Consider the following 25,311-nt stretch of genomic DNA (forward strand, 5'->3'; position numbering starts at 1 on the left):
TGATGCAAAAAAGACTTTGGGCACATTAGGCATGAAATACGAGAAGTTTCCTACATGCCCAAATGATTGTGTTTTATATAGACACGACTATGAATATCTAGGTAAATGTCCAACATGCAAGGAGTCAAGGTGGAAGAAGGGTAAAATGTCATGTGACGACATCAAAAGTGTTCCAGAACAAGGTACATATTTATTCTTTGACTAGCAATTACATGTAACCTATATGTTGAAATCGAGCTCGTCAGCTCGCCCTTCCACGTCGAGCTCGTCAGCTCGCCCTTCCGAGTCGAGCTTGCCTCGGAAGTCCTCTCCTTGGAACTCATTCCACATGGGAAATTGTCGCATTTATTTCTCATGTTATTTCCTATGTCTTGCTCTCTGTGTATATTTATTATTCTCTTTTTCCTAGAAGTAGTTATTACACATGTATTTATTACACTCTCTCTTGTACCCACCATATGTATAAATAGGTGATACAAATTAATATCAAATATAAGAAATATTCAAAGTCTCGGAACACTCTCTCTCTTCTCCGATTCTCTCTTTCTTTATCTTCTCTCCAGATTCGACTCTCTCTCTCTCTAAACTTCAACATGGTATCAGAGCAGGGAAAATCAACCACCATGAACATTACTCAGACCACGCCCACTCAGTTGCAATCTGAATCCTTCTCCTAACATATCACGAGCCACAAACTCAATGGCCATAACTTCCTACAGTGGTCCCAATCTTTGCTCATGTTCATATCGGGACGAGGTAAAGATGACTACCTCACAGGCGTGGCCACATCTCCTGTGATCGAAGATCCGACGTTCAAGAGTTGGAAGGCCGAAAACAGCATGGTGATGTCCTGGCTCATAAACTCTATGCTCCCCGAAATCGGAGAAACCTTCCTCCTTTACCGAACGGCAGCATAAATCTGGCAAGCAGCTAGAGAAATCTTCTCCAACTCAGAAGATATGTCCGAGCTGTTTGAAACTGAGAACACTCTCCACGACCTACGTCAAGGAGAGATGTTTGTTACTCAGTTCTTCAGCTCGCTCACACATCTATGGCAGAAGATCGACCTCTACAAACAGCACCAGTGGACCAGCTCCGAAGACTCAAAAATCTACCGCATGATAGTGGAGACCAAACGTGTGTTTAAACTACTATCTGGCCTGAACCAAGACCTTGATGAGGTCAGAGGTCGGATACTTAGTACAAAACCACTACCATCTCTCCGTGAAGCCTTCTCCGCGGTCAGACACGAGGAAAGCAGGAGGAAACTCATGCTGGGAGTTATCAAATCGAGCTCACTTCCGGGCTCATCCTCAGACTCGTCCGCCCTCACCACACATGGAGACGAAGTTCTTGCAGCCCGCGTCTCAACAGAGAAACCTCGCAAACCTCGCCCCTACTGCGATCATTGCAGACAACCTGGACACCTCCGAGAAACCTGCTGGAAGCTGCATGGGAAACCACCGAGCTCGAAGTCAACTCAAGATACTAAGGATCCAAACTCAGTCAGAAACTTAGTATCCACCTCGTCCGCTGCCTCGACCTCGACCTCAAACTCCTCTCGCTTCAGCAACGACCAGCTCGCTATTCTCCAGAAGCTTCTTCAACAAGTCCAACTCAGTGGAGAACACTCGGGCATTGGTTCTCTAGGTAACTCTCCTCGAGCCCTCAATGTAAGCTCAGAGAATCCCACAGCATGGATTGTCGACTCCGGTGCCACTGATCACATGACTGGTAATCGAAGTCTATTCACAACTTACTCCGCTTGTAATAAAAGCATATCAGTCACCATCGCCAACGGAGCCAAAACTCAAGTCACTGGTATTGGCACCGTTGTCTTGACGAAGTCCATGAGGCTAGACTCGGTGTTCTTTGTGCCTCAACTGCAATGCAATCTCTTATTTGTGCATAAGATCAACCAAGACTCTAAGTGCCGAACTGTTTTTGATGGAAGTTCATGTGTGTTTCAGGGACAGGTCACGGGGAGACATATTGGTAATGCCGAGCTGAGTACCGGACTCTATGTCATCAAGCCAGATCAGCCCGCCATGTGTCAGCTCGCCCAACATTCACCCCAGTACAAAGAGATCATGCTCAATCACCTTAGACTAGGGCATCCAAATTTCATGTATCTCAAAAGAATGTTTCCTTCTTTGTTTATCAATAAAAATATCAATTCCATTCAGTGTGACATGTGTGAGTTCGCCAAACATTCTCGAAGCTCATATCACCCCACCTCGTACAAACCATCTCTTCCTTTTGCCACAATTCACAGTGATATATGGGGGCCCTCAAAAGTTTCCAATATTACTGGAGTTCGATGGTTCCTTCTCTTTGTTGACGACCACACTAGACTCAGTTGGATATACATGATGAAGCAAAAATCTGAAACATCCAATCTATTCAAAACCTTTCACAAAATGATCCAAACACAGTTCGACACATCCATTCAAATTGTCCACACTGACAACGCTCGAGATTACTTTAATTCTGAGCTCGGCGATTTCTTCAAAACACATGGCATAATTCACTCCAGCTCGTGCGTTCATACCCCGCAACAAAATGGGGTAGCCGAGCGGAAAAATCGACACATTCTCGAAGTCGCCCGAGCCATCATGTTCTCCTCAAACGTCCCATCTCATTTTTGGGGAGAAGCTGTCCTCACAGCCACCTACCTCATAAACAGAATGCCATCTCGTGTCCTTGGCTATAAAATCCCATCTCAAGTCCTTCTAGAGACATACCCTCATTGTCGACTCATCTCAACCCTACCTGCGAAAGCGTTCGGCTGTTCAGTCTTCACCCATTCTTATGGCCAAGGTAAACATGAACCAAAATCGCTCAAATGCATCTTCCTTGGCTATTCAGCAACCCAGAAAGGCTACAAATGCTATGAACCCCGATCACAAAAATTCATAGTCTCAATGGATGCATCTTTTCATGAGTTCAGTCCTTACTTCGCTAATTCAGCTCGTCAGGGGGAGAATGACGAAAATGACTTCCCAAATTGGGTCATCATAAACCCAGAATTCAGCTCGCCTCAAAATCCGACCTCACTTGTTCCAGAAATTCCTAGCTCGCCCAGCTCGCCTCAAAATCTGACCTCACCTGTTCTTGAAATTCCCAACTCGCCGACCTCACCTGGTCAAGAAATTCCCAGCTCGCAAGCCTCTGAACCCTCTCCATGCGAACTGAATATTACCCAGAGTCCCGTACAAGCTCGCGACCAAGATGTCTCTCCGAACCTGAACCACGACACTATTGAACAAGGTAACATCGAATCTCCAGACTTACCCATTGCATTGAGAAAACCTCCTCGGTCGTGTGCTCAATACAGGATGGCGGATTACGTGTACTATGGGAATTTATCTACGAGCTACCAAGCCTATGTTGCGAAGTTAGATGAAGGAAAAGTGCCGAACTCCATCGAGGAAGCCCTTCAAAGTTCCGAGTGGCGAGACGCAAGTCATGCTGAGATCCAAGCCCTCGAAAAGAATGATACGTGGGATATCGTCGAGCTACCACCAGGCAAGCCAACTGTTGGATGTAGATGGCTCTTCACCATCAAACACAATCCAGATGGGACAGTGGAGAGATACAAAGCCCGACTTGTCGCAAAAGGGTACATGCAGGCGTATGGCATTGACTATTAAGAAACATTCGCTCCAGTTGCAAAATTCAATACCATCAAAATCCTCCTTTCACTAGCAGCCAACTTAGATTGGCCTCTCATCTAGCTCGATGTAAAGAATGCTTTTCTAAACGGCGAACTGGAAGAGGAAGTCTACATGCAACTCCCACCAGGATTTGACAAAGATCGAGGAGCCAATAAAGTTTGCAAACTCAAGAAGTCACTATATGGACTAAAACAGTCCCCTCGAGCATGGTTCGGAAAATTCACCAACGTGCTCAAACGTTGTGACTACGAGCAGAGTCAAGCAGATCCAACACTCTTCTCAAAAATCTCCACACAAGGCAAGCACACCATTCTTAGTGTGTATGTGGACGATATAGTCATCACCGGAGACGACCTGGAAGAGATCAGGAGGCTGAAGCAAACTTTGTCATCTGAGTTCGAAGTCAAGGACCTCGGCAGCCTACGATACTTCCTCGGCATGGAGGTAGCTCGATCAGAAAAGGGCATCTCTGTTTCCCAGCGCAAGTACACGTTGGATCTCCTCAAAGAAACTGGCATGCTTGGCTGCAAACCAGTTGACACTCCGATGGATGCCAATGTGAAACTTCTAGCTCGCACCAACGAGGCCGCCACCGACAAAGAAAGATTTCAGCAGCTCGTAGGAAAACTCATCTACCTAACTCACACGAGACCAGATATTGGATTCGCAGTAAGTATGGTAAGTCGATTCATGAGTAATCCCTCAGAAACTCACATGGACGCAGTCATGAGGATACTCCAATACCTCAAATCTGCCCCAGGGACTGGTCTCTCCTTCAAGAAAAGACGAAGTCGAGGTGTCGAAGTATTCACAGATGCAGACTGGGCCGGATATGTTCCAGACAGACGATCAACATCAGGCATGTCCACATACGTCTGGGGAAATCTTGTTACTTGGAGAAGCAAGAAGCAGTCCGTTGTCTCAAGAAGTAGTGCTGAAGCCGAGCTCAGGTCCTTAGCAAGTGGAGTATGTGAAGGCATCTGGCTGAAGAGAGTTCTCGACGACCTCAAGATCATCATCGAAGGTCCAATCAAGCTCTTTTGCGATAATCAAGCTGCTCTCAGCATAGCCAAAAATCCAGTCCATCATGACAGAACAAAACATATCGAGATCGACCGATACTTCATCAGTGAAAAGATTGAAGAAAAAATAATCGATATGGAATACATTCTGTCAGGTCATCAGCTCGCCGACATTCTCACCAAAGCCCTTCCGCGAGCAACCTTTTCCGAGCTATGCAGCAAGCTTGACCTCCTCAACATATACAGTCAAGCTTGAGGGGGAGTGTTGAAATCGAGCTCGTCGGCTCGCCCTTCCGCGTCGAGCTCGTCAGCTCGCCCTTCCGCGTTGAGCTCGCCAGCTCGCCCTTCCGCGTCGAGCTTGCCTCGGATGTCCTCTCCTTGGAACTCATTCCACATGGGAAATTGTCGCATTTATTTCTCATGTTATTTCCTATGTCTTGCTCTCTGTGTATATTTATTATTCTCTTTTTCCTAGAAGTAGTTATTACACATGTATTTATTACACTCTCTCTTGTACCCACCATATGTATAAATAGGTGATACAAATTAATATCAAATATAAGAAATATTCAAAGTCTCGGAACACTCTCTCTCTTCTCCGATTCTCTCTTTCTTTATCTTCTCTCCAGATTCGACTCTCTCTCTCTCTCTCTAAACTTCAACACTATATTCATTCTTTATTATTGATTTATGTCAAACCATATATCATTCATTATAGTAAATTTCTCCAATTCCGTGCTTTCGACGAATGTATAACTGTGCCAAACATGCGAAGAACATGGTTTGACACTTTGAAAACCTAATCGATGATGAGACATTAAGACCTTGCTAATGCTTCATAATGAAAATCCTTCGACTTAGACTATAAAGATTTTAGTGTTGATCCCCGAAATATGCGTCTTGGTTTAGCGTCTGATGGTATGAACCCGCTTAGCATGATGAGTAGTAAATACAGTGTTTTACTGCTTATATTTGTGAACTACAATCGCTCTCTAAAGCTGTGTATGTAGGAAAAGTTTTTGATGTTAACGTTCCTTATATCAAGACCAAGCCAACTGGAAAATGATATCGATGTGTATTTGGCACCGTTGGTCGATGATTTATCGATGTGTATGCGAGTTTCCCTATTGAAGTGTAAACGGGCGAAAAACAATCATGTTGAAGTTGGCCGTGAAGGAGTTACAATTGTCGACTTTAGACGGACTAGTTACGAAAATGATTCGTTTTTATTTTGCCTCTCAAGTCAGTCAAGTGTTTTATGTCTCAGATTCAATCAACCTAGAGTTATCATTAGTAGTTCTAATGAAACCGAAATTTTTTTACGAAGAAGAATATGAAGACATATGTAGTATTCACATCATTATAAATTTCTGTTATTATTTCATGAAGCTATAAATAATTAGACTAATATTTAGATTTGATATCCCTCCATAACATTCCCTCTATTTTCTCCATAAAATTTCAATTTAATATTTTGTTGTTTCGCTCGTTTTTTCTTGTTGATATTTTGCCAAATTTTTTGTGTGAAAAAAATTAAAGAAAAGAATAAAGGAACAAAAAAAGTATTACTTAGCCACGTGACTCGGAAGAGGATAGGAACATGAAATAAATTTCGGAAAAAAAAAGAGAAAGGAAAATCTTGGTCTGGAGAGGTAGATAATCGTCGCCGCTTCTTCTTCGCGGTCGTTATTCATCGACGGCTTCTTCTTCGCCGTTTTAATTCGTCGCCGACTTCTTCTTTGCGGTCGTTATTCGTCGCCGTCTTCTTCTTTGTTCTTCGTCGCCGGCTTCTTCTTCGCCGTTGTTTTTCGTCGTCAGCTTCTTCTTCATGGTCGTTCTTCGTCGCTGGCCTTCTTCTTCGTTCTTCGTCCTTCTTCTTCGTTCTTTGTCTTCGGTTTCACAGTGGTGGGAGTGTGGTCTCTTTGTTTTCTTCACAGTGGTGGTCGGAGTCCCTTCATTTTCTTCACAGTGGTGGTCAGACTCGTTATTCGTCGCCTCGTTTGTTCTCTCAATCACAAGGCAAAATAAAACCTAGATTTTAAACCGATTTTTAACGCTATTGTTAATTTTGATTTTGAATCCGATTTTAGAACTCGGTTTTTGTGTTTCTTTTGAACTGATTACGTGTGCTAGGTTTTCAGCTTCTTTAAATCATATGGGTATTGATTAGAGAGTCAATCGTTTTGTATTTGTTGAATCTGTGAATGTAAATTTGGGTATTTGTTATGTGATTGTTGAACTTCTAAATATTGGTATTGTTGAACTTATGGTTTTGGTTATCATTGAACTTCTTATTTTGGTCATAGTTAGTGCAAAAAAGAAAGAGGACGACTCTGATCTTATGAATGTTATGTTTTTTTATAATTATATCACAATAAATTGAGTTCAAATGTCTAAACACGGTTAAATGATCGGATTTGGTTCTAGCAATTATTCATGCAAACACGATTACGACACGAACACGAAATTGTCATCCCTAGTTACATGTATATCATCTCAAATGTGTATATGTAATATGGTCAGTCACTAATCTTTTTTTGGTCTGACTAGTATCCACATAAATTATGATATACACAACATTCAAAATTCTTTATCAATAATCTAGACAAGAGAGGTCGCCTTTAACGAAATTTATTATTTCAAATGTTTATAAGGAATAATGGACAATATATATATATATATATATATATATATATATATATATATATATATTATCATTAATTGAAATAACAAAAACTGAATTATGTATGTATATGCATCAATGTGTACATGGACTCCTGAAATGTGCCTTTATTTGTACTTAAATATACAACTAAAAAATATATGCACGTATCCTAATTGTCATGTACGAGTGAATTTGAAAACCCAAAGTAAATGATGTCCATGTTCAGTAAAAGTGAATATTAATCTTCAAGCCAAAAGAAAAAGGGATGTACACCATAATCGCAAAGAAACCACCATAGTGCATATTGCCAAGCAATCAGAGTTAAAATGCAATGTCGCAAAAACCAATTCCTTTCTCAAAAGCAAAGGTCAACTCCGTGTGCAACGTGAAAACCCATAAATATGCTATGCATAGATCTTAATTGTAAAAAAATGACCACCGATTCATTGTAATTAATACACACAATTAAAGTGCACTGAATCTATACGCGAAAATATTTAAAAACGCAAAAACTGATAAAATATGGCTCCGAAGTGCCAAACAGCGAAAAAATGCAAACCAAAGTTTTTAACTGACATTGATTATCGAACGTCAAAAGCAATATAACGTGATAAACAAAGAGATACCAAAAGTCATAACCCACGTACTTAAATTCGACTGCAAACCGCGTAATCGATTTCTATAAAAAAAAAAAATTATCAAGAATTAAATGGGATGCTCTGATATCAACGAATTTTTGAATCTTTAATTTATCCTCAATTGAATTCAAGAGATAAAATGAGCTTTAATTAATAATGGACTCAACACATTTATTTGTAACATCAGTAGTCCCAAAATATTCAAATAGTTAGACCTTTAATCGTCATCGACTAGTAGCGTTGCAATCCCGAATGATGAAGAAGGGATTATCGCCAGGAATGGTGAAGGGGATTTGATGTGGATATGGTGAGGTTGAATTGCAGCAAAATCGGCGATAGATGCAGAACCTTAGGCGGTGCTTTTGGCTCTTTTCCTGACCAAGTTTCGCAACGTGCAGGAGCTCGTTCTTGAAGGTGATTATTGAAGATCAGTCGCAGAACTTCATCAGAGGCTCTAGTATGCATCATCACAGCAGGAGGACCGTTGGATCATCACAGCAGACGTTGCTTCTTGCGCAAGGTATCGACGGCTGAGATTGATCGCGTGGTTTTAATGAGCTAATGTGTTGCATAAATAGAGGAGAATGAAGATAGGATGGTTGTTACTTTATTCTTCATTAGTCATTTGAAAAAAACTTGGGAAACACAATTGAGTGATCTTTGCAAGGGTTTAAACACAAAGAGGGAAATTGTGCGTGAGAGAATGTGTAAAAGAACTTTATAGTGATTGTGATCTTCATTGCTGGATGTAGGAACATTACCGAACCAGGGTAAAACTCGTGTCGTGTTGTTTTCTGCGTTTGATTTGTTTGGCGTATTTCATTTTTGGTTTGCGAGCACCGGAAGAAATCTAGAGTTCGTTGTCTAGATTGTGCATGTTTCACTACAATTGGTATCAAAACCATTACCAACAAATTAGTTTGACAGGATGGGGATCACAAAGATGGAGATCGAACGCTTCAATGGCAAAGGCGATTTCGTGTTGTGGCGATAGGGAATGAAGGCGATTCTTGTACAAATGAAAATCTCCAAGGCGATCGATTCGGAGGCCAAACATGCTGAATCTTTCACGGAAAAGTCGTAGATGAACTAGCTCGCCTATAGCATGATCATCCTGTATCTTGGAGACAAGGTCTTGCAAGAAGTGGCTAAAGAAAAGACTGCCATTGACGTGTGGAAGAAGCTTCAGAGCCTATAGATGAAGAAGTCGTTGTCAAGATGAATCTATCTCAAAGGCATGCTGTTGGATTCAAGATCCATGAAGACAAGCCAATTGAAGACTATGTCGATAAATTCAATCGAATCGTGATAGATCTCGCCAACATTTAAGTCGAAACCCCTGTTGAAGATCAGGCAATTCTGATCTTCTTATCAAACTTTATGGATGCAATTCTGATCTTGAAAGCACTGCAATCGAAGGGAGAGAAGAAAGCCCCATCTGAATGCCTGTTTGCTCGAGGGAAACAAGACAAGAAACCTTCCAAGGATTCCAAGAAAAGAAAGCAGAAGGTAGAGGATCAAGATAAGCCCTTCACTTTCAAATGCTACAACTGCCACAAGGAGGGCCACATGAAGAAAGACTGCCCTGGGAAGAAGGATCAAGGAGCCTCTACTTGAAAAACTGAAAAGGCATCATTGGCAGAAAATGAAGGCTATGACAGTGCTAAAGCCTTGATGGTGACCTGTGATCGTCCAAGCACTGAGTGGGTTCTTGATAGTGGATGTTCATTCCACATGACTCTACAGAAGGAATTGCTTGAAGACTTCATACCTGAGGGTGGCATGGTACTCCTTGGAAATGACAAGCAATGTGATGTTCTTGGCATGTGATCCATCAGACTCAGGAATCAACAAGGGCATGTGAAAATTCTAAAGAAAGTAAGGTAAATTCCTACACTAAAGAAGAACCTTATCTTTCTAGGTGTGTTAGATCAGGAAAGGTACAAATTTACCTATAAAAATGGGATCTTGACTGTGTCAAAGAAAGGTATAGATGTACTTCAAGGAGTTAGAAGAAATGGTCTTTACTTTCTTTCTGGTGAAACAGCAACTGGTTTGGTTGCTAATGTGTCAAAGGAAAATCTATCTAGACTATGGCACTTGAGGCTAGGCCATGTCAGTGGGAAATGGATGTCTGAACTGTCAAAACAAGGGTTACTTGGTACCACTAACCTTAATACTACAGATTTTTGTGAAGAATGTGTGTATGGCAAAGCTTGCAGAGTAAAATTTGGCAAAGGGAATCACAGATCTCAAGGGGTCTTGGACTACATACACATTGATCTGTGAGGCCCACCCAAAGTCCTATCTTTGGGAGGAAGAAGGTACTATATGAGCATAGTAGATGACTACTCAAGAAGGCTGTATGTATACCTCCTCAAACACAAGAATGAAGCTCTCAACTCCTTCAATGGATGAAAGGCAATGGCTGAGACACATAGTGGCAAGAAGGTGAAGAAGCTGAGATCAGACAATGGACTAGAATATTGCTCTGAGGCTTTTGACAACTTCTGCAGAGAGAATGGCATTCAAAGGCATCAATCAGTGGCTCACACCCCACAGTAGAATGGCATGGCTGAGAGACTCAACATGACCATCATGGGGAGAGTGTGGTGCCTTATGATACATGCCAAGCTACCAAAGTCTATATGCGCTGAGGCTGTGAAAACTACAGCCTATCTCATCAACAGGTGTCCCTCCATAGCCATCAATCTCAAGACTCCAATGCATACGTGGTCTAGTCATGAGACCAACGATCAAAAGCTGTAGGTTTTTTGGTGCACAACATATGCTCACATAAAGCAGCAAAAGTTAGAGCCAAGGGCTCTTAAATGTGTGTTTATTGGCTATCTAGATGAAATCAAGGGCTTCAAGTTGTGGTTCCTTGAGGCAGGTCACAGGAAGTTCATAGTGAGGATAGACGTCACTTTAAGAGAAGAAGATTTTGGTGAAAGAAAGGCCACTACAGACCTTGACATCTTTTCAGAAGAGGATGATTAACCTCTACCTTTAATTGAGGTGCAGCTTCAAGATCAAGCTGTTCAAGATGGCCAACATCCAGCTGCACCTGAGGAAGCTGGAGACCAACATATTCATCAACAAGAGGATCCAAATGAAGACCAACCCTATAGCCAGAGGAGCATGAGGATGAAGAAGCCACTGATGGAGAGAATCAAACATGAGATCAGACCAACTACAATCTTATCAGAGACATGTTGTCAATGGTGCCCACAAGAAGAGTAGTAGTGTCTATTTATGTACATTTGATGTCATATAGTCTTACGGAGCCTCTTGCTTGTAACTGCTGAATAATCAATAAAAGTTGAAACATTCATTCATTCTTCTTTGTCTGAAGCTTTATGATAAAACCTCAGTCTTTAGTCCATAAACAAACCTAACAACATATGAAGAGACAAATGTAGATTTGCATGAACAAACTCTTCATGGTTTGCTTAAAACAATATATTCGCAATCTAAGGATCAAAGGACTATTGATCTCAGTACAATTGTTAGAAGAATCTATGATGTCTGGCTATGGGACATTGAGAGTTGGAGACTCTATAGTTCTTCTAGGTATCTTCCGAAGGTACTGAATTGACCAGTGCACTTCTAGAGACAAGATAAGAACAAACCATTTAACCTCTTATGTCTCGAAGTCACTACGTATGAATTGCATCATGCTTACCTTAATCCTGAAATAAGACATGTCATATCATAGCTTACGTACTCTCATTTGAGAAAGTCAGAGTTCGGATTCACTATTTGATTCTTAACAGGACCTATTGGTGAAGTACTAGTTTATGAAGATGTCATGAGTAACTTTGTGAAGATCTCATAGATATGGAATTCATGTACAAGATTGCTGAAATGCAATGTATATCACATCATGCTTTGGTCCTTGGAATGTGAATAAATGAACTAGCCAGTGTCCAAATTGAGTCTTGACTTTTTTTGGATGAAACAATGTGACTTGTTAGCTCATCATCAATACATTTTTTCTAACTTATTCACAAGAGACAAAGGAGTTGAGGAAATAACAGCTAGAATGGTAAAATTGTATTTTTGTAAATCCCGACTAGCTGATGATATTCATGAAGTGTAAACATAGATACTCAGTTGAATTCTTGAGTAGAAAATAAATTCATTTGAACCGAGAGATTCTCAGTGTCAACTCTTTAGTGGAGTCAGTTAACATTAAGCTAAACTTGGAAAAGGTTTGTGAACTTTTGAGTCCAAGTATTTTTGCTCAAGCTTTGTTCGTTTGGATCCATGAGGTCACTGTCACAAATCATATCGAGTAGGCATAGTTAAACTAGTAGCTAAGTCAAAACAAGAACGAAAATTGTCTAAAGGGTATTTTTTATCTTTTTGGACATAGGATGAAATGAATGTCAATAAATATTTTGGATATTGTCATATGATGACAAATGAATTAAACCACTCTGCCATATTGATGAATTTGGGCCTTGAGGATTAATTTCATTTCATAGAATTTTACTTGAAAATTCTTAATGGGCTTTTCTTATGTTGTCATGAACAAATGAAGAAACATTTAGAAGTTCCTTCTAGAAGCCCTTAATTTCGGCCAACATAGAGAAAAAGAGAGAGTTTATTTTGTGCATTAATCTATGAAGATACTTGCCAAAAGAAAAAGAGGAAACAAATTTCCTATACAAGGAATGGATATGGGCGGCCAACTAAGGCAAGGAGAGAGCAAAATAAAAGAGCAAATAAATCCAATGACTTGCTTGGATTGTATATGGCCGTGTGACTTAATAGGGAGAAGAGCAAATTTTTGCTCATGAATATGTGTGATATTCAATAGAAGAGGAAACTACCTTATTGAAGGTGATCCCTCCCCTGTAAATAGAGGCATCATTCCTCTCATTTTATTCATTCCACATAAGTTAGATATTGAGAGCTTCTCTCTCTAGACCTTGTGGTGGCCGACTTCTCCTCTCTCTCTCTCTATAGTTTTCTTTCGTTTTTGTTTTAGCACCTTGGTCCACATTTGACCTAGTGTTTTAGCTCTTCGACTTTGAGACTTGTTCTCGAGTCGTCGTGTTTAAAAGTGCCCACACACTAATTCCTTTATTTCTCGAGTGATTTTAGTGATAGAAACTTTCGTGGTTGCTCGAGTTCCCGAGTAAAGAAGAGAGACGTGATGCGAGGGGAGACGAACGTTTCAATCTTCTGAAGGCTTCTCAACGTTCAAGCTTCTCAAAGGTAAGTAAATATATAATTCTCATTAATGTTCTAATTTATATGTACGTGCTCTTTGTCTAGGTTAGTAAAATCGTTTTACTTGTTATAAAGAAAATTTTTAAATTCCGCCGCTTGCTCGAAGCGTTAAATCTTTTCTTCACCCTAGATCAATTCGAACAAGACAGGGCAAAGAGAGTACCTAAGACTACTCTGAGCAATAACAGAGAGCAATGGATTCTGGCTATGGAAGATGAGCTAAAATCTCTTAAGAAAAATCAGACATGGACAATGGTTGATAAACCACATGACAAGAAGATTGTTGGCTCAAGATGGATCTTAAAGCTCAAGGAAGGAATCCCAGGAGTGGAAACGCCAAGTTTCAAGGCAAGGCTTGTTGCAAAGGGATTCTCTCAGCAAGAAGGATTGACTACAATGAGATTTACTCACCAGTGGTCAAACACAGGTCAATTCGTATCATCTTATCTATGGTTGCTATGTTTGATTGAGAGCTAGAACAGATTGATGTTATATGGAGATCTAGATAAAGTCATTTACATGCAGTAAGCTGAGGGATATGAGATAGGAAACAAGACTGCAAAAGTGTGTTTGCTTCATAAGTCCTTGTATGGCCTAAAACAGTCACCTAGGCAGTGGTATTTGAAGTTTGACTTGTTCATAGTGGAGATTGGTTTTGTGAGAAGCCAATATGACTGGTGTGTGTACTTCAAAAATCAAAAGGGTGCTGGATATGTCTATCTAATGCTATATGTAGATGACATGTTAATTGTGAGTAAGGAAAAGTCAGAGATCAACAGGTTGAAGAGTCTTCTCAACAAAAGATTTCAGATGAAGGACCTAGGACCAGCCAAGGTTATATCTTGGGTATGGAGATTGAGAGAAATAGAAGGCTCAAGAAACTTGGCTTATTTCAGAAGAAGTACTTGACCAAAGTGTTGGAAAGATTTGACATTGTGGAGTCAAAGCCTATCAACACTCCCATAGCTTAACACTTCAAGCTGTCTACAAGTCAAAGACCTGAATCAGAAAAAGAAAAGGCTCACATGAACAATGTGCCTTATGCAAGTGCTGTGGGAAGCCTCATGTACTCTATGATCTGCTCTAGTCCTTATATAGCATATGCTATAAATCTAGTGAGTAGGTTCATGAGTGACCATGGAAAGGCGCAATGGCAGGCTGTTAAATGGATCCTCAGATACATAAAGGGATCAGTGAACAGTGGTATCATCTATGGCTGTAAAAACTCATCGGATTTCCAAGTTGAAGGTTTTGTGGACTCTCATTATGCAGGAAGCATAGATACCAGGAAATCTCTTACATGTTACTTATTCACTATTGGTGGTAGAGTTGTTAGCTTGAAGGGAAATCTACAGTCAGTTGTGGCTCTATCAACAACTAAAGTCGAGTACATGGCTGTCACTAAAGTTGTGAAAGAAGCTATCTGGCTAAAAGGTCTAGTGATTGAACTTGGTTTTACTCAGAAACAAGTAGCAATGCACCGTGACAATCAGTCTGTCACTAGAACAAATAGGGGCATCCGGTGCGACGATTATCGCACCTAATGCCATAAAAGTCGCACCTAATAGGTTATTAAGTGCGAATTTCGGTGCGACAATGTCGCACCTAAAAGTCCATCGCTAAAGCATCAAGTCTTCCACGAGAGGTCAAAGCATATTGACATCAAGATGCATTTTCTGAAGGACATTGTTATCTCAGGTGAAGTAAGGATAGAGAAGATCGACACTGAAGACAATCCATCTGACATGCGTACAAAATCAGTTCCTGGACACAAGTTCTCTCATTGTCTAGAACTAATAAATGTGAGAAAGAAGATGGAGGAGGTTGGTCCTTAGTGATCAATAACATGAAGATCATGGTAGCTACATGAGAGTTAATGACTGAGGTGGAGAATTGTTGAAGATCAGTCGTAGAACTTCATCAGAGGCTCTAGTATGCATCATCACAACAGGAAGACCGTTGGATCATCACAGCAGAAGTTGCTTCCTGTGCAAGGTATCGACGGCTGAGATTGATCGCGTGGTTTTAATGAGCTAATGTGTTGTATAAATAGAGGAGAATAAAGAGAGGCTGGTCGTAACTTCATTCTTCATTAGTCATTTGAAAAACACTTGAGAAACACAATTGAGTGATCTTTGTAAGGCTTTAAAAACAAAGAGGGAAATTGTGCATGAGAAGTGTGTAAAGGAACTTGATAGTGATTGTGATCTTCATTGGTAGATGTAGGCACATTACTGATAGGTGCGTTTATTATGCGTAAAACTCCTATTTCCCGTACTAAAAATTAACGAGTCCTCGAGTGTTTATGATATTTTTGTGTGTTTATGAGTGATTTTAAGGTTTTTAAGAGGTCAATTGGGTTTTGAGGAGGTTATTAGCGCATCATGTGATGATTCCGAACGATTTCTAGGAGATTCATGCACATTTGGACAACTTGGAGTGAAACAAGGAACACGACGTCTTCTTCTGCAGGATACTGAGATTTTTAAATGATGATTTTGGATGATCCACTTCCAGAACTGGATAGAGCTCTCTCTTAGCTTTCCAACACATGTTTATTTGCAAAAATCGGACGTCGGAGCTAGCAGTTACGACCGTTTAAAAAACGGTGTGCAGGGAGTAGGAAGCGCGCGGCGCGCGGACAAAAATTTCACCGTTTTCGCCTCCAAAGTCATACGCGCGGACTGCGCGAAGACGATAATCTAAAGCGCGCGCTGCGCAGACAAAAGCGTGCGCCACGCGGTCTCGAAATCAGCTTTTTCCAATGTTGCGTTTCTGAGCGGATTTTGGCCATTGGATCAAAATGAAAGGCTCATATGGCTCCAAAAATAACCCCATTCAGCCTTAAAAACACAAATACAATTAGACCAAGGCATGCAAGGCTTGGGAGATTTCATCTCATCTCATGTGAGAGAGAGCTTCTCTTTTCTCTTCATGTTTTCTTAGAGTTTCTCTTGGTTTTGCTATGAAGAAGAAGGAGATCGGAGTGTCATCTCACCGGAATTTGCCCAGCCACCACCACCATAGTTTTATCCTCTTCCTCTATCTGTTGAACTCCATTTATTTATGAAGATTATGTAAGTTTCATTGTTCTTGGTTAATGTTTGCTTTGTTCTTTGTATCACCATGAACTAAGCCTCCATAGGGCTATGGTGTAGCGAGTTCTTGACGGTTATGGATTCTTAATGCTAGATTGATTTTATTGTTGTTGTTCTTGTCATGTTACTTAGTTCAAATCTTTGCTTAATTCTTGTATGAATGTCATGAACTCATGCTTGGTTTATGTTCAACTCTAATGCTTGAGGAAGATTAGGTTGCTGTGTTTTTGTTTTGGGTTACTAGAATGCATTCCTAGGCTAGAGATAGCTAGGCTATTTTAGACTCGTGTGAGTACTCTTGTTGTGAATGCTTGCCGTGCCTGTTAGGAGTTGAGATCGAGAGATAAAACTCCGGCATTGGGTTTAGGTTGCTAGATGCTCGAGAGAGATTTAGTGATACGATTAGCGTGAGTACGAGTAGTAATGTATGAACAACAATAATTGTGCGTAATTTCCGTGAATCCGAACCGTAGAGTGAACTCGTGAAACCATAGTCTTCTGCCTTCATAATCGTAAAACCGTCTTTAGTTTTGTTATTTATCTTATTTACTTGTTAGATAATATTGTGACAAAATTTCTATCATTATTTTTGGGTTCTCATTCAAACTTGTGAATCTTGAATCTTCAATTTAGCTAGTCTTCGTGGGATCGACTCGCACTTGCGATTTATTACTATTGCGACCACGTGCACTTGCGTGTGCGAGATTTTCGCAACAATTACCGAACCATGATAAAACTTGTGTCGTGTTGTTTTCGGCGTTTGATTTGTTTGGCGTGTTTCATTTTTGGTTTGCGTGCACTGGAAGAAATATAGGGTTCATCGTCTATATTGTGCAAGTTTCACTACAGTGATAACAAGCATGTTCTTGATAGTCTTCGGAATTTTAGAAAGATTGTCCAAATTGGTCTTTGATCCTTTGTTTGAAGATGTTAAAGCTCTCGCATCAGGTTATCATGTTCTCTCTTTTGATTGGATTCCTCGTGCTACTAGTATTGTATTATGGAAGAGGTCCCGACCTCTGTCTAGGGAGACTATTTGGCTGATTTGGCTGTTGATTGATAGCATGATCGTTTATTCAAAAAAAAAATAATCAATTACATTTGTTAACCGAAGATAGTTCTGTCAATATAAGCGTTAAATCATTTTAGAAATGTACACAAATGAGTATTTTATTAATGACAGATAAATAATTCCACTAATTAGAGTTTTGATTTGTCCTTAAATTTGCTTGTATATATATGCAGACTCTAAATAACATGTTTGCAAAACTTCTACCATGGAAAGTTCTATTTTCAAACCTCTAGCTACTTTTCTTTCGTATTTTTTTTAGTGCACTCCCTATTTGTCGAAAAATTAAAGAATTTTGTTCCAATAACAAAGTATTTTGTATTAAATATTTGAGCAGGCTTACCTCATCTTATTGTCTGGATATAACCGTGTTGATACGTTCAATTGGCATTATTTTTTAGTGCAAGTTGTTGAGGAAAGATGTCGATCTTCATGCTTTAACTTTTGTCGAGACATCCTTCTTATTGTGCACAGACTGTTTTTCTGGCAAGTTTTCTGTTTTGCCAGATTGCTTCGCGGAAGACTTTCGGTGGTGATCTTCTCCCGTGCATGGGTAAGGAAACCCTAGATTTACTTCCAGAGATGTATGACTGCTATAAAAGCCGTGTGCTCCCCCTTTAGCAGTCTCAACGCTTTAACAAAAAGAATTATGGTTCCTAGACGTGCACGATTGTCGGATTGGGAAACTAATTGTTTTTGGTTAAGAGTGGTGTTATTCTTAAAACACTATTCCAGAAGACTGAGTGTTTGTGAGATTTGGGTTTTGTGTTTACGTGATTGAAATTTTCACGTACGTTGAGATTGAAGTCAACCAAGCATAGGCGAGTGCTTGAAGAGTGGAGTTGAGAGGGGTCTCAAATTCAGGGGGAGTCCCTGGTCTTGGTAATCACTCGTGGTAATATTTTCTAGGGCATTGATATTTGTTATATTCATATAGTAAAATCATTTCCATTCACTACAAGAAATACCACATTTAGCGACGAAACTATTAGCGACGACTTAATTGTCGCTAATAAATCGTCGCTAATCACCCTTTTAGCGACGATAATATCGTCGCTGATTTTTTGGTGCCAAAAATATTAAAGTTTGGCGGCAAAGATAATTAGCGACGAATTTATCGTCACTAATTCGTTTTTGTCGTCGCTAAGTTCGCGGAAAAATATTTAGCGACGATAAATTCGTCGCTAATAATTTGTGAATTCATTTAGCGACGATAATTTCGTCGCTAATAATGTAGAATTAATTTCGAATTTTAAAGAGGGAAAAAACCCTCCAATTTAATTAAGAAGAAAATATTTAGCGACGATTTTCTCGTCGCTAAATATTTTTTTTGTCGTCGGTAAACATTTAGCGACGAATAAATCGTCACTAAATATTTTCGAATTTTAACGAATTTTAAAGAGGGAAAAATCTCTCACATTTAATTAAAACGAAATGATTTAGCGACGAAGAAGTCGTCGCTAAATCTCTATGATAACTTTTAGCGACGAAGAAGTCGTCGCTAAATGCCTGGTTATTTAAGTGCATTTACCGACGAAGAAGTCGTCGCTGAATGTCCTTAAATACCAGATCGCGACCGAGTTCCCCCATTTCGTTTTGTTAACCTAAATCGCCATTTTCTCTCTTTTTCTCCTCTCCGTCGTCCGTCTGCCGTGTCCGCCGTGTGCCGCCGACGCCGTCGACGCCGATCTCGTCCTCACCGGTAAGTCTCTCTCTCCTCACTTCTCTATCTCTTCTCACATCTCTCTCCTTACCTCTCTCTCTCTCCCGTTGCAGCTCCTCCGCCGCTCCGCCACTACTCCGGCGCCGACGCCTTCCCGCGCGCTCCCCGCTTCCCCGCTTCCCCGCCGTCCTTGTCCTTGTCCGAACATACATCTCGGTAAGTTTTTTTTTATAACTTTATATATATATATTAATTATTTATAGAATTAGTATATTAGTTATATATATTAGTTATTTATATATATATATATATATAACTTTATTTATATATTAGTTATAAATATAAATGAATTAATTAGTTATAAATGTAAATGATTTAATTAGTTATATTTACATAATTTATATTTATAGAATTATATATTTGTTATAAATTTTTCAAATTATAAATGAATTAATTAGTTATAAATGAGTTATATATTTGTTATAAATTTTATAAATATTTAAATTAGTTTTGTTTAAACAAATATTTAAATTTGTTATAAATTTTAATATTAGGTATAAATATTAAAATTATTTATAAATATTTATATTAGGTAAAATTATGTAAAAACAATTAGTTAGTTTATGTAAATTAAATGAATTGTATTTAATTCTTGTTACAAATGATTAAAAATGTGAAATTAATTAGTTGATATGGCTTATGAATTTTAATAATCGAACCACTGAGGTTGGATTTATTGTTAGTTTTAGGATGTTTCTATGCAGGTTTTAAAGTTAAAGGCTTGATGCTGGGTTGTTAAGTTTATAGGGGAGGTTCTGCCGAAATTTCGGTAGGATCGTGAAATCATAAAATAAAATCCGAAAACTACTAAATTTTGAAATGTTCAATCTATAGGTAAAATGAGTTATCCAAATTGGAATTGGATAATTGAGGACCAACGTTTAAGCGTTGAGTTTGCGGCTGGCATGACAGAGTTCATGGCAATGCCCCGACAACACGTAAATGTCGAAGGACGAGTTAAGTGTCCATGCAAGAGGTGTAACAACGTGTTGATGCAAAAAATTCCTGATATTTAGAATCATCTCTTTATCAGAGGATTTAAGAGGAATTACACGAGGTGGAACTTTCACGGGGAGGAAGAAGATGACGTAATGCAGTATCAGACGAATTACAGTGGAGGAGGCGGGATGTTTGATGCTGTACACGATATCTTAGATCACAACGACGTAGACGGTGACGATGACAGTATTGACCCGAATGCAGAATACCAGAGTGGACAGTTCGATGACCTTTTCAGCGACCTGAACACAGAATTATGGCCGGGTTGTACGGAGTATTCGTCACTCTCCTTTGTTGTCACGTTGATGCATTTGAAAGTGATGAACAAGTGGACGAATAAGTCGTTTGATCAGCTACTGAAAGTACTGAAAAAGTCTCTTCCGATCGGCAACACGATTCCAGAGTCACACTATGAAGCAAAGGCGAAATTGCGTCGATTTGGTATGGGTTACGAGTCGATTCACGTCTGCAAACACGATTGCGCGTTGTTTTGGAAGGACAACGCCAATCTAGACGAGTGTCCAGTTTGTAATGAGAGCCGGTGGCTGAAGAAAGACGGTGGAAAAAAAGTAGCCCATAAAGTGTTGCGCTACTTTCCACTGAAAGATCGACTTAAGCGACTGTACGCGAGTTGGCACACAGCTCTAGAGATGCAGTGGCACGAGAATGAACGCATTAAGGAGGATGGTGTACTGCGACATCCTGCAGACGGAGCAATGTCGTTGGTTCGGTGACCAAGATCCGAGGAAAAGGACACGCAACGACAATAACTTGACAAGCGTGTATGTGGCAAAAGAATGGTACAAAGACGAGCCATTTATTTTGACAACTCAGGCGAAACAAGTTTTCTACTTGGAAGATAACTTGAATGGTCCTGATTGGCGAATCGTCGAAGAGTGTAATCATCGAAATGTGTGGGATCTTCCTGATATTGACCTCATTCTTGGTCAATCTTCGTCTTCAGTTCAGTTGTCAGTAGAACCGTCAGATTTAGATTCACTGTCGACGCGTCATCAGTCTGCGATACCAGAGCCCGTGAGCAACGACGCAGTGAACTTGGAAAATATTGAAGAAGAAGAGTTTATCGATGACGAAGAAACTGAGGACGAAGATTTGATGGAAGAAGATGATTTGTCAGACGACGATGATTGATAGTATATAACGTTTTTCATTTACTTACTAAATTAACTGATTTAAATCATTACGAATGCATAACTAAATAAATTTTGTTTTGAATTTCAGATGGCTACGGCTACAGGAGCTGGAGGCAGCGGAGGCGGGGATGACTACTTAGCCCGTCTCCCGAATTATTGCCAGTCGGCGCCCGTACGCGATGGCGTCGAAGAAGAAGACGAGGATATCGAACCGGCCGTGCGTGGGCCGACGGTCGGGCTTCGATCTGAGCGTGCACGGCGCCCCGGGTCAAAGGAAGTCGTTATTTATAACAAGGAGTTTCAGTCGTTCTTGCGGTCAGAGCGCGAGATGGATCCGGATCTCGCGACGTTCGCGAACACGCTCGGGTTGGTCGTCCGAGACAAGATCTCGCCTACGGTCCCAAGGTGGACGAATGCGAACGTGGGGCCGGCGAAGGAGGCCGAGATCCGAGCAGCGATTAGAGACAAGTACGACATTCGAGTCGATGGTGATGCAACCGGGAAGAAGAAGGCGATTGTTTATTAGATATTTTGTGTATAGTAGATTATTATTTACATATTTCTCGATAACCGAAAACGTACGTAACCGGATTTTATATATTTGTTGATTTGGATAATATAATTTTGTTTTTATTTGATTTTTCATTTTAGAATTTCATAAACAAAAAACCATAAAAAATTAATAATTAACGACGAAAAAAATAAAATAAAAATAATAATAATAATTAGCGACGACAAAGTCGTCGCTAATTATTATTACACAGAAGGTATTAGCGACAACTTTGTCGTCGCTAATTCACGCGGGAAATTTAATTCACGCGGGAAATTTTCCCGCGCTAATTAGCGACGACAAAGTCGTCGCTAATTATCTGTTTCAAAATGAAAAAAAACTTCTCGTCACAACATTTAGGGACGAAATTATCGTCGGTAAATATTTAGCGACGAATAAATCATCGCTAAATATATTTAGGCACGGACATTTAGTGACGATAATAATCGTCGCTAAAATCGTCGCTAAATACATTTAGCGACGATTATCGGGTTATTACCGACGAAAAAAATCGTCGGTAATTGTTGAATATGTTGTAGTGATTGGCTGTGAGCCCCCAGAAGTAGATGACGTTGCACCGAATTGGGTAACCAATTTGTGTGTCTCTTACTCTTTCGTACTCTTTGTTATCTATTCATTATTTGTGTTGAAGCAAGTTGTCGGACACATTGACTCAACATTGAGAACGACATCTCGTCTTCCTTGCTAAACATAATTTCAAAGCGTATTATCAAGCTTCAGTTTTAGGAGGTATTGAAATTCTTATGCATGTAATATTTTTAGGATATTTATTTTTCACCTATTAGTTGTTACACCCCCCGCCTCTCCCCTTTTTATAATTCTGGATCCGTCACTGCGTGTAGTTACATCCTTTTTCAACTAATAGTTGTTAAGAGGTATTGATATAACCATATTATGCATGTAGTGAAATTATTATACAAGTCGAACAACTGATTAGAGTTGCAAGAACAAATAAAGAAATGATAAAAGAAGAAGAAATAATACAGGACACGGAGATTTATTAACCGTGTTCAGTGTCAAAACATCTAGTCGTAAAGATTGATATGTGCCGTGGTGAAAAGAAATTCGCATATTGGTACCCTTTTATTCAATTGATTTCGTTTATCGGAATAAGGAAAAGAATACGCTATGAATTAGAGAGACTGCATGGATAAAATATAATATCACCTGCTTCACCAAGAAAATCCAAAATATAAGTGATTGCAAATGATACATATCGGCAATATTTTTTCTTTTCTACGATTGTGACTGTTGTTTTTCTGCGGTTGAGAGAGAGAGAGAGAGATATATATCGAACAATCGAAAGAGAGAGAAAGAGAGAATATCTATTTCCTTAAAATAAAGAGTCAAAACAATAAATATTTATTATATAAATAATCTGTATATAAATTTAAACCGATTCCACGAATCAGGAAAGGGTTAAAAGACACGATAAATCTCCCTCGTAATACATTTGACTGTTTGTTTTAACATTTATAAAACTTTTGCTAGATTGAATTTTAAACGTTTGAAGTTGTCTAGTTGATGTTAAATTTTTATTCTTTTTGTTAATTGCTAGTTTGCAAAATTTAACATTTGCTAACAGCTGCTTTGCTACAATACCCAAAATACATTATCTTCAAATCTTGTACCAAAGAATTTAGCATGAACGTTTTGTATTTGAACCAAACAAATGCGTCATAATTAGAGATAGATGATGTTAATCATGAACAGCAACATTCATTAAGGGAAAAAAATATTTATTGCCTATTCATGAATGGTATCTCCATTGCAAACATGCATGAAATCATACAGATCAATGTTGGACATTAATGTCATTTAATACCATATTTTTTAACTATAAATAGGGACGAATAGTATAGCGTCGTTATCCAATTAACAATCCAATTAGGGACTAATAGTATATAAATAGGGACGAATAGTATAGCCGTCGTTATCCAATTAACAATCCAATTAGGACTAATAGTATATAAATAGGGAGCCAATAATTCCCTAGAGAAAAACACAGCACCATGAAGTCGTCTAGTCTGGGCTTGACCATTCTACTTGCAACGATGATGATGACAACGGTCTTGGGATCAGTGCAGCCTGACAAGTGGTGGTTATTTCCGACGAAGGTGAATATCACAAACGGGTTGACGGAGGAGAAACAGCTGAGGATGCACTGCAAGTCGAAGGACGACGACCTCGGAGAGAGGTTTTTGTTGGGCGGGCAGTCGTGGACCTGGAAATTCCGTGTGAACTTCAAGGAGAACACGCTGTTCTACTGCAGTTTCGATACCCTGGTCGGCTCGGGGACTTACACCATCTTCTCTGCCAAGAGAGATAGAGGCTTCTGTCCTCAACACTGCACCTGGATCATCAAGGACGACGGCGTTCATGGTTACGCACATGTGGGCAGTAATGATATGCGCTATTTCCCCTGGATGCCCTAACGTATGCATCTTTGTTTTTCAGTTTTGATTGTCAAAGTCATTGTAATGAAATAATTATATCTATTCATCGCCGACTTTACAGAACGAGCACAGTAAAAGGGAACAAGCCCATGGTCAGGTCTCGGATCAAAAAACAATTTCCATTATAAACTAAGTCCATGATACGATTATTTTGCAAAGAAGAGTAAAATGAGAAGTTGCTTGCTGTATGAGCCCATGTACCTCAATTGAAGGTGAATATATTATTAATGAAAAAAATATATACATTTTTTTAATAAAACAAGAAAAACTTATTATTGCAACATTTTTGTTTTTGTGGAGTCGGAGTCGCGTCTTAGCCTTCAAAGTGCCTCACTATGCTTCAGCCTCACGACCACCTGTGCTGTCCACATATGTCGCACTATATATGATGATTGTCGGCTAGGAAAGGCAATAACAAACAATGCATTGGTAATGCGCGAGGCCCCAACAAACCTAGCCTTGGCCTTAGCTCGAGGCTCTAGGCAACTGGACCTCGACCAGTATGAGGTCGGCCTCAAAGCCTTTGGGAAGGAAGATCCCGACAACCAAGAGGCCAGCCAACAAGACCCCAACTGGTTAAAGTCCTAGCAACAAGGCCTCTACCAATATAGTTCCCAACCACAACGCCTCGTCCAGAGGAGGTCTTGGCTAAGTCTCTTTGTTGCTCTTTTTTTCACTCCTTCGTTCTCCAATAAATTCGACCATTGGGTGGAATGAATCTGCCCATGTATTTGAGGAGATCCTTTCAGTTCGGTTGCAATTAGAGTAAACTCATGCTATCTGGTGGAGTGAATCTGCCCATGTATTTGAGGACCATTGGGTGTATCACGAGAGGACAATTCTAGAGGAGATATTGAAGGCATAAAGAGATATGAAGGTCAGCGAGTTAATTCGGGGGGGGGGGGGGGGGGGGGGGGGGGGGGGCGGGGTGGAAAGAGCAGGTGATTAAATCGATTTTGGGGGATGATGAAGAACTAGCAATTCGTTTAACGAAGGTG

The 25,311-nt window shown here is 39.8% G+C and overlaps 1 protein-coding gene, 1 long non-coding RNA gene and 1 pseudogene across 2 annotated transcripts; all 3 read left to right on the plus strand.

The window, feature by feature from the left end:
• The first annotated feature begins 14,268 nt into the window (after nucleotides 1–14,268).
• LOC149393770 (secreted RxLR effector protein 161 pseudogene) lies at nucleotides 14,269–15,252 on the plus strand (annotated as a pseudogene).
• A 5,013-nt stretch (nucleotides 15,253–20,265) lies between these two features.
• On the plus strand, nucleotides 20,266–21,924 carry LOC149393771 (uncharacterized). Its single transcript, XR_016299911.1, has 2 exons — nucleotides 20,266–21,286; nucleotides 21,375–21,924. It is a non-coding gene; the product is annotated as an uncharacterized LOC149393771 (long non-coding RNA).
• A 1,945-nt stretch (nucleotides 21,925–23,869) lies between these two features.
• On the plus strand, nucleotides 23,870–24,292 carry LOC149393772 (S-protein homolog 6-like). Its single transcript, XM_089618154.1, has one exon. The coding sequence runs from the start codon at nucleotides 23,870–23,872 to the stop codon at nucleotides 24,290–24,292; it is 423 nt and encodes a 140-aa protein (XP_089474280.1).
• The last annotated feature ends 1,019 nt before the right edge of the window (nucleotides 24,293–25,311 follow it).

Source organism: Urtica dioica, chromosome 6 (genome assembly GCF_054948205.1).
Source record: "Urtica dioica subsp. dioica isolate 48M chromosome 6, U.dioica_male_clone48M_v1_H2, whole genome shotgun sequence".
NCBI lineage: Eukaryota > Viridiplantae > Streptophyta > Magnoliopsida > Rosales > Urticaceae > Urtica > Urtica dioica.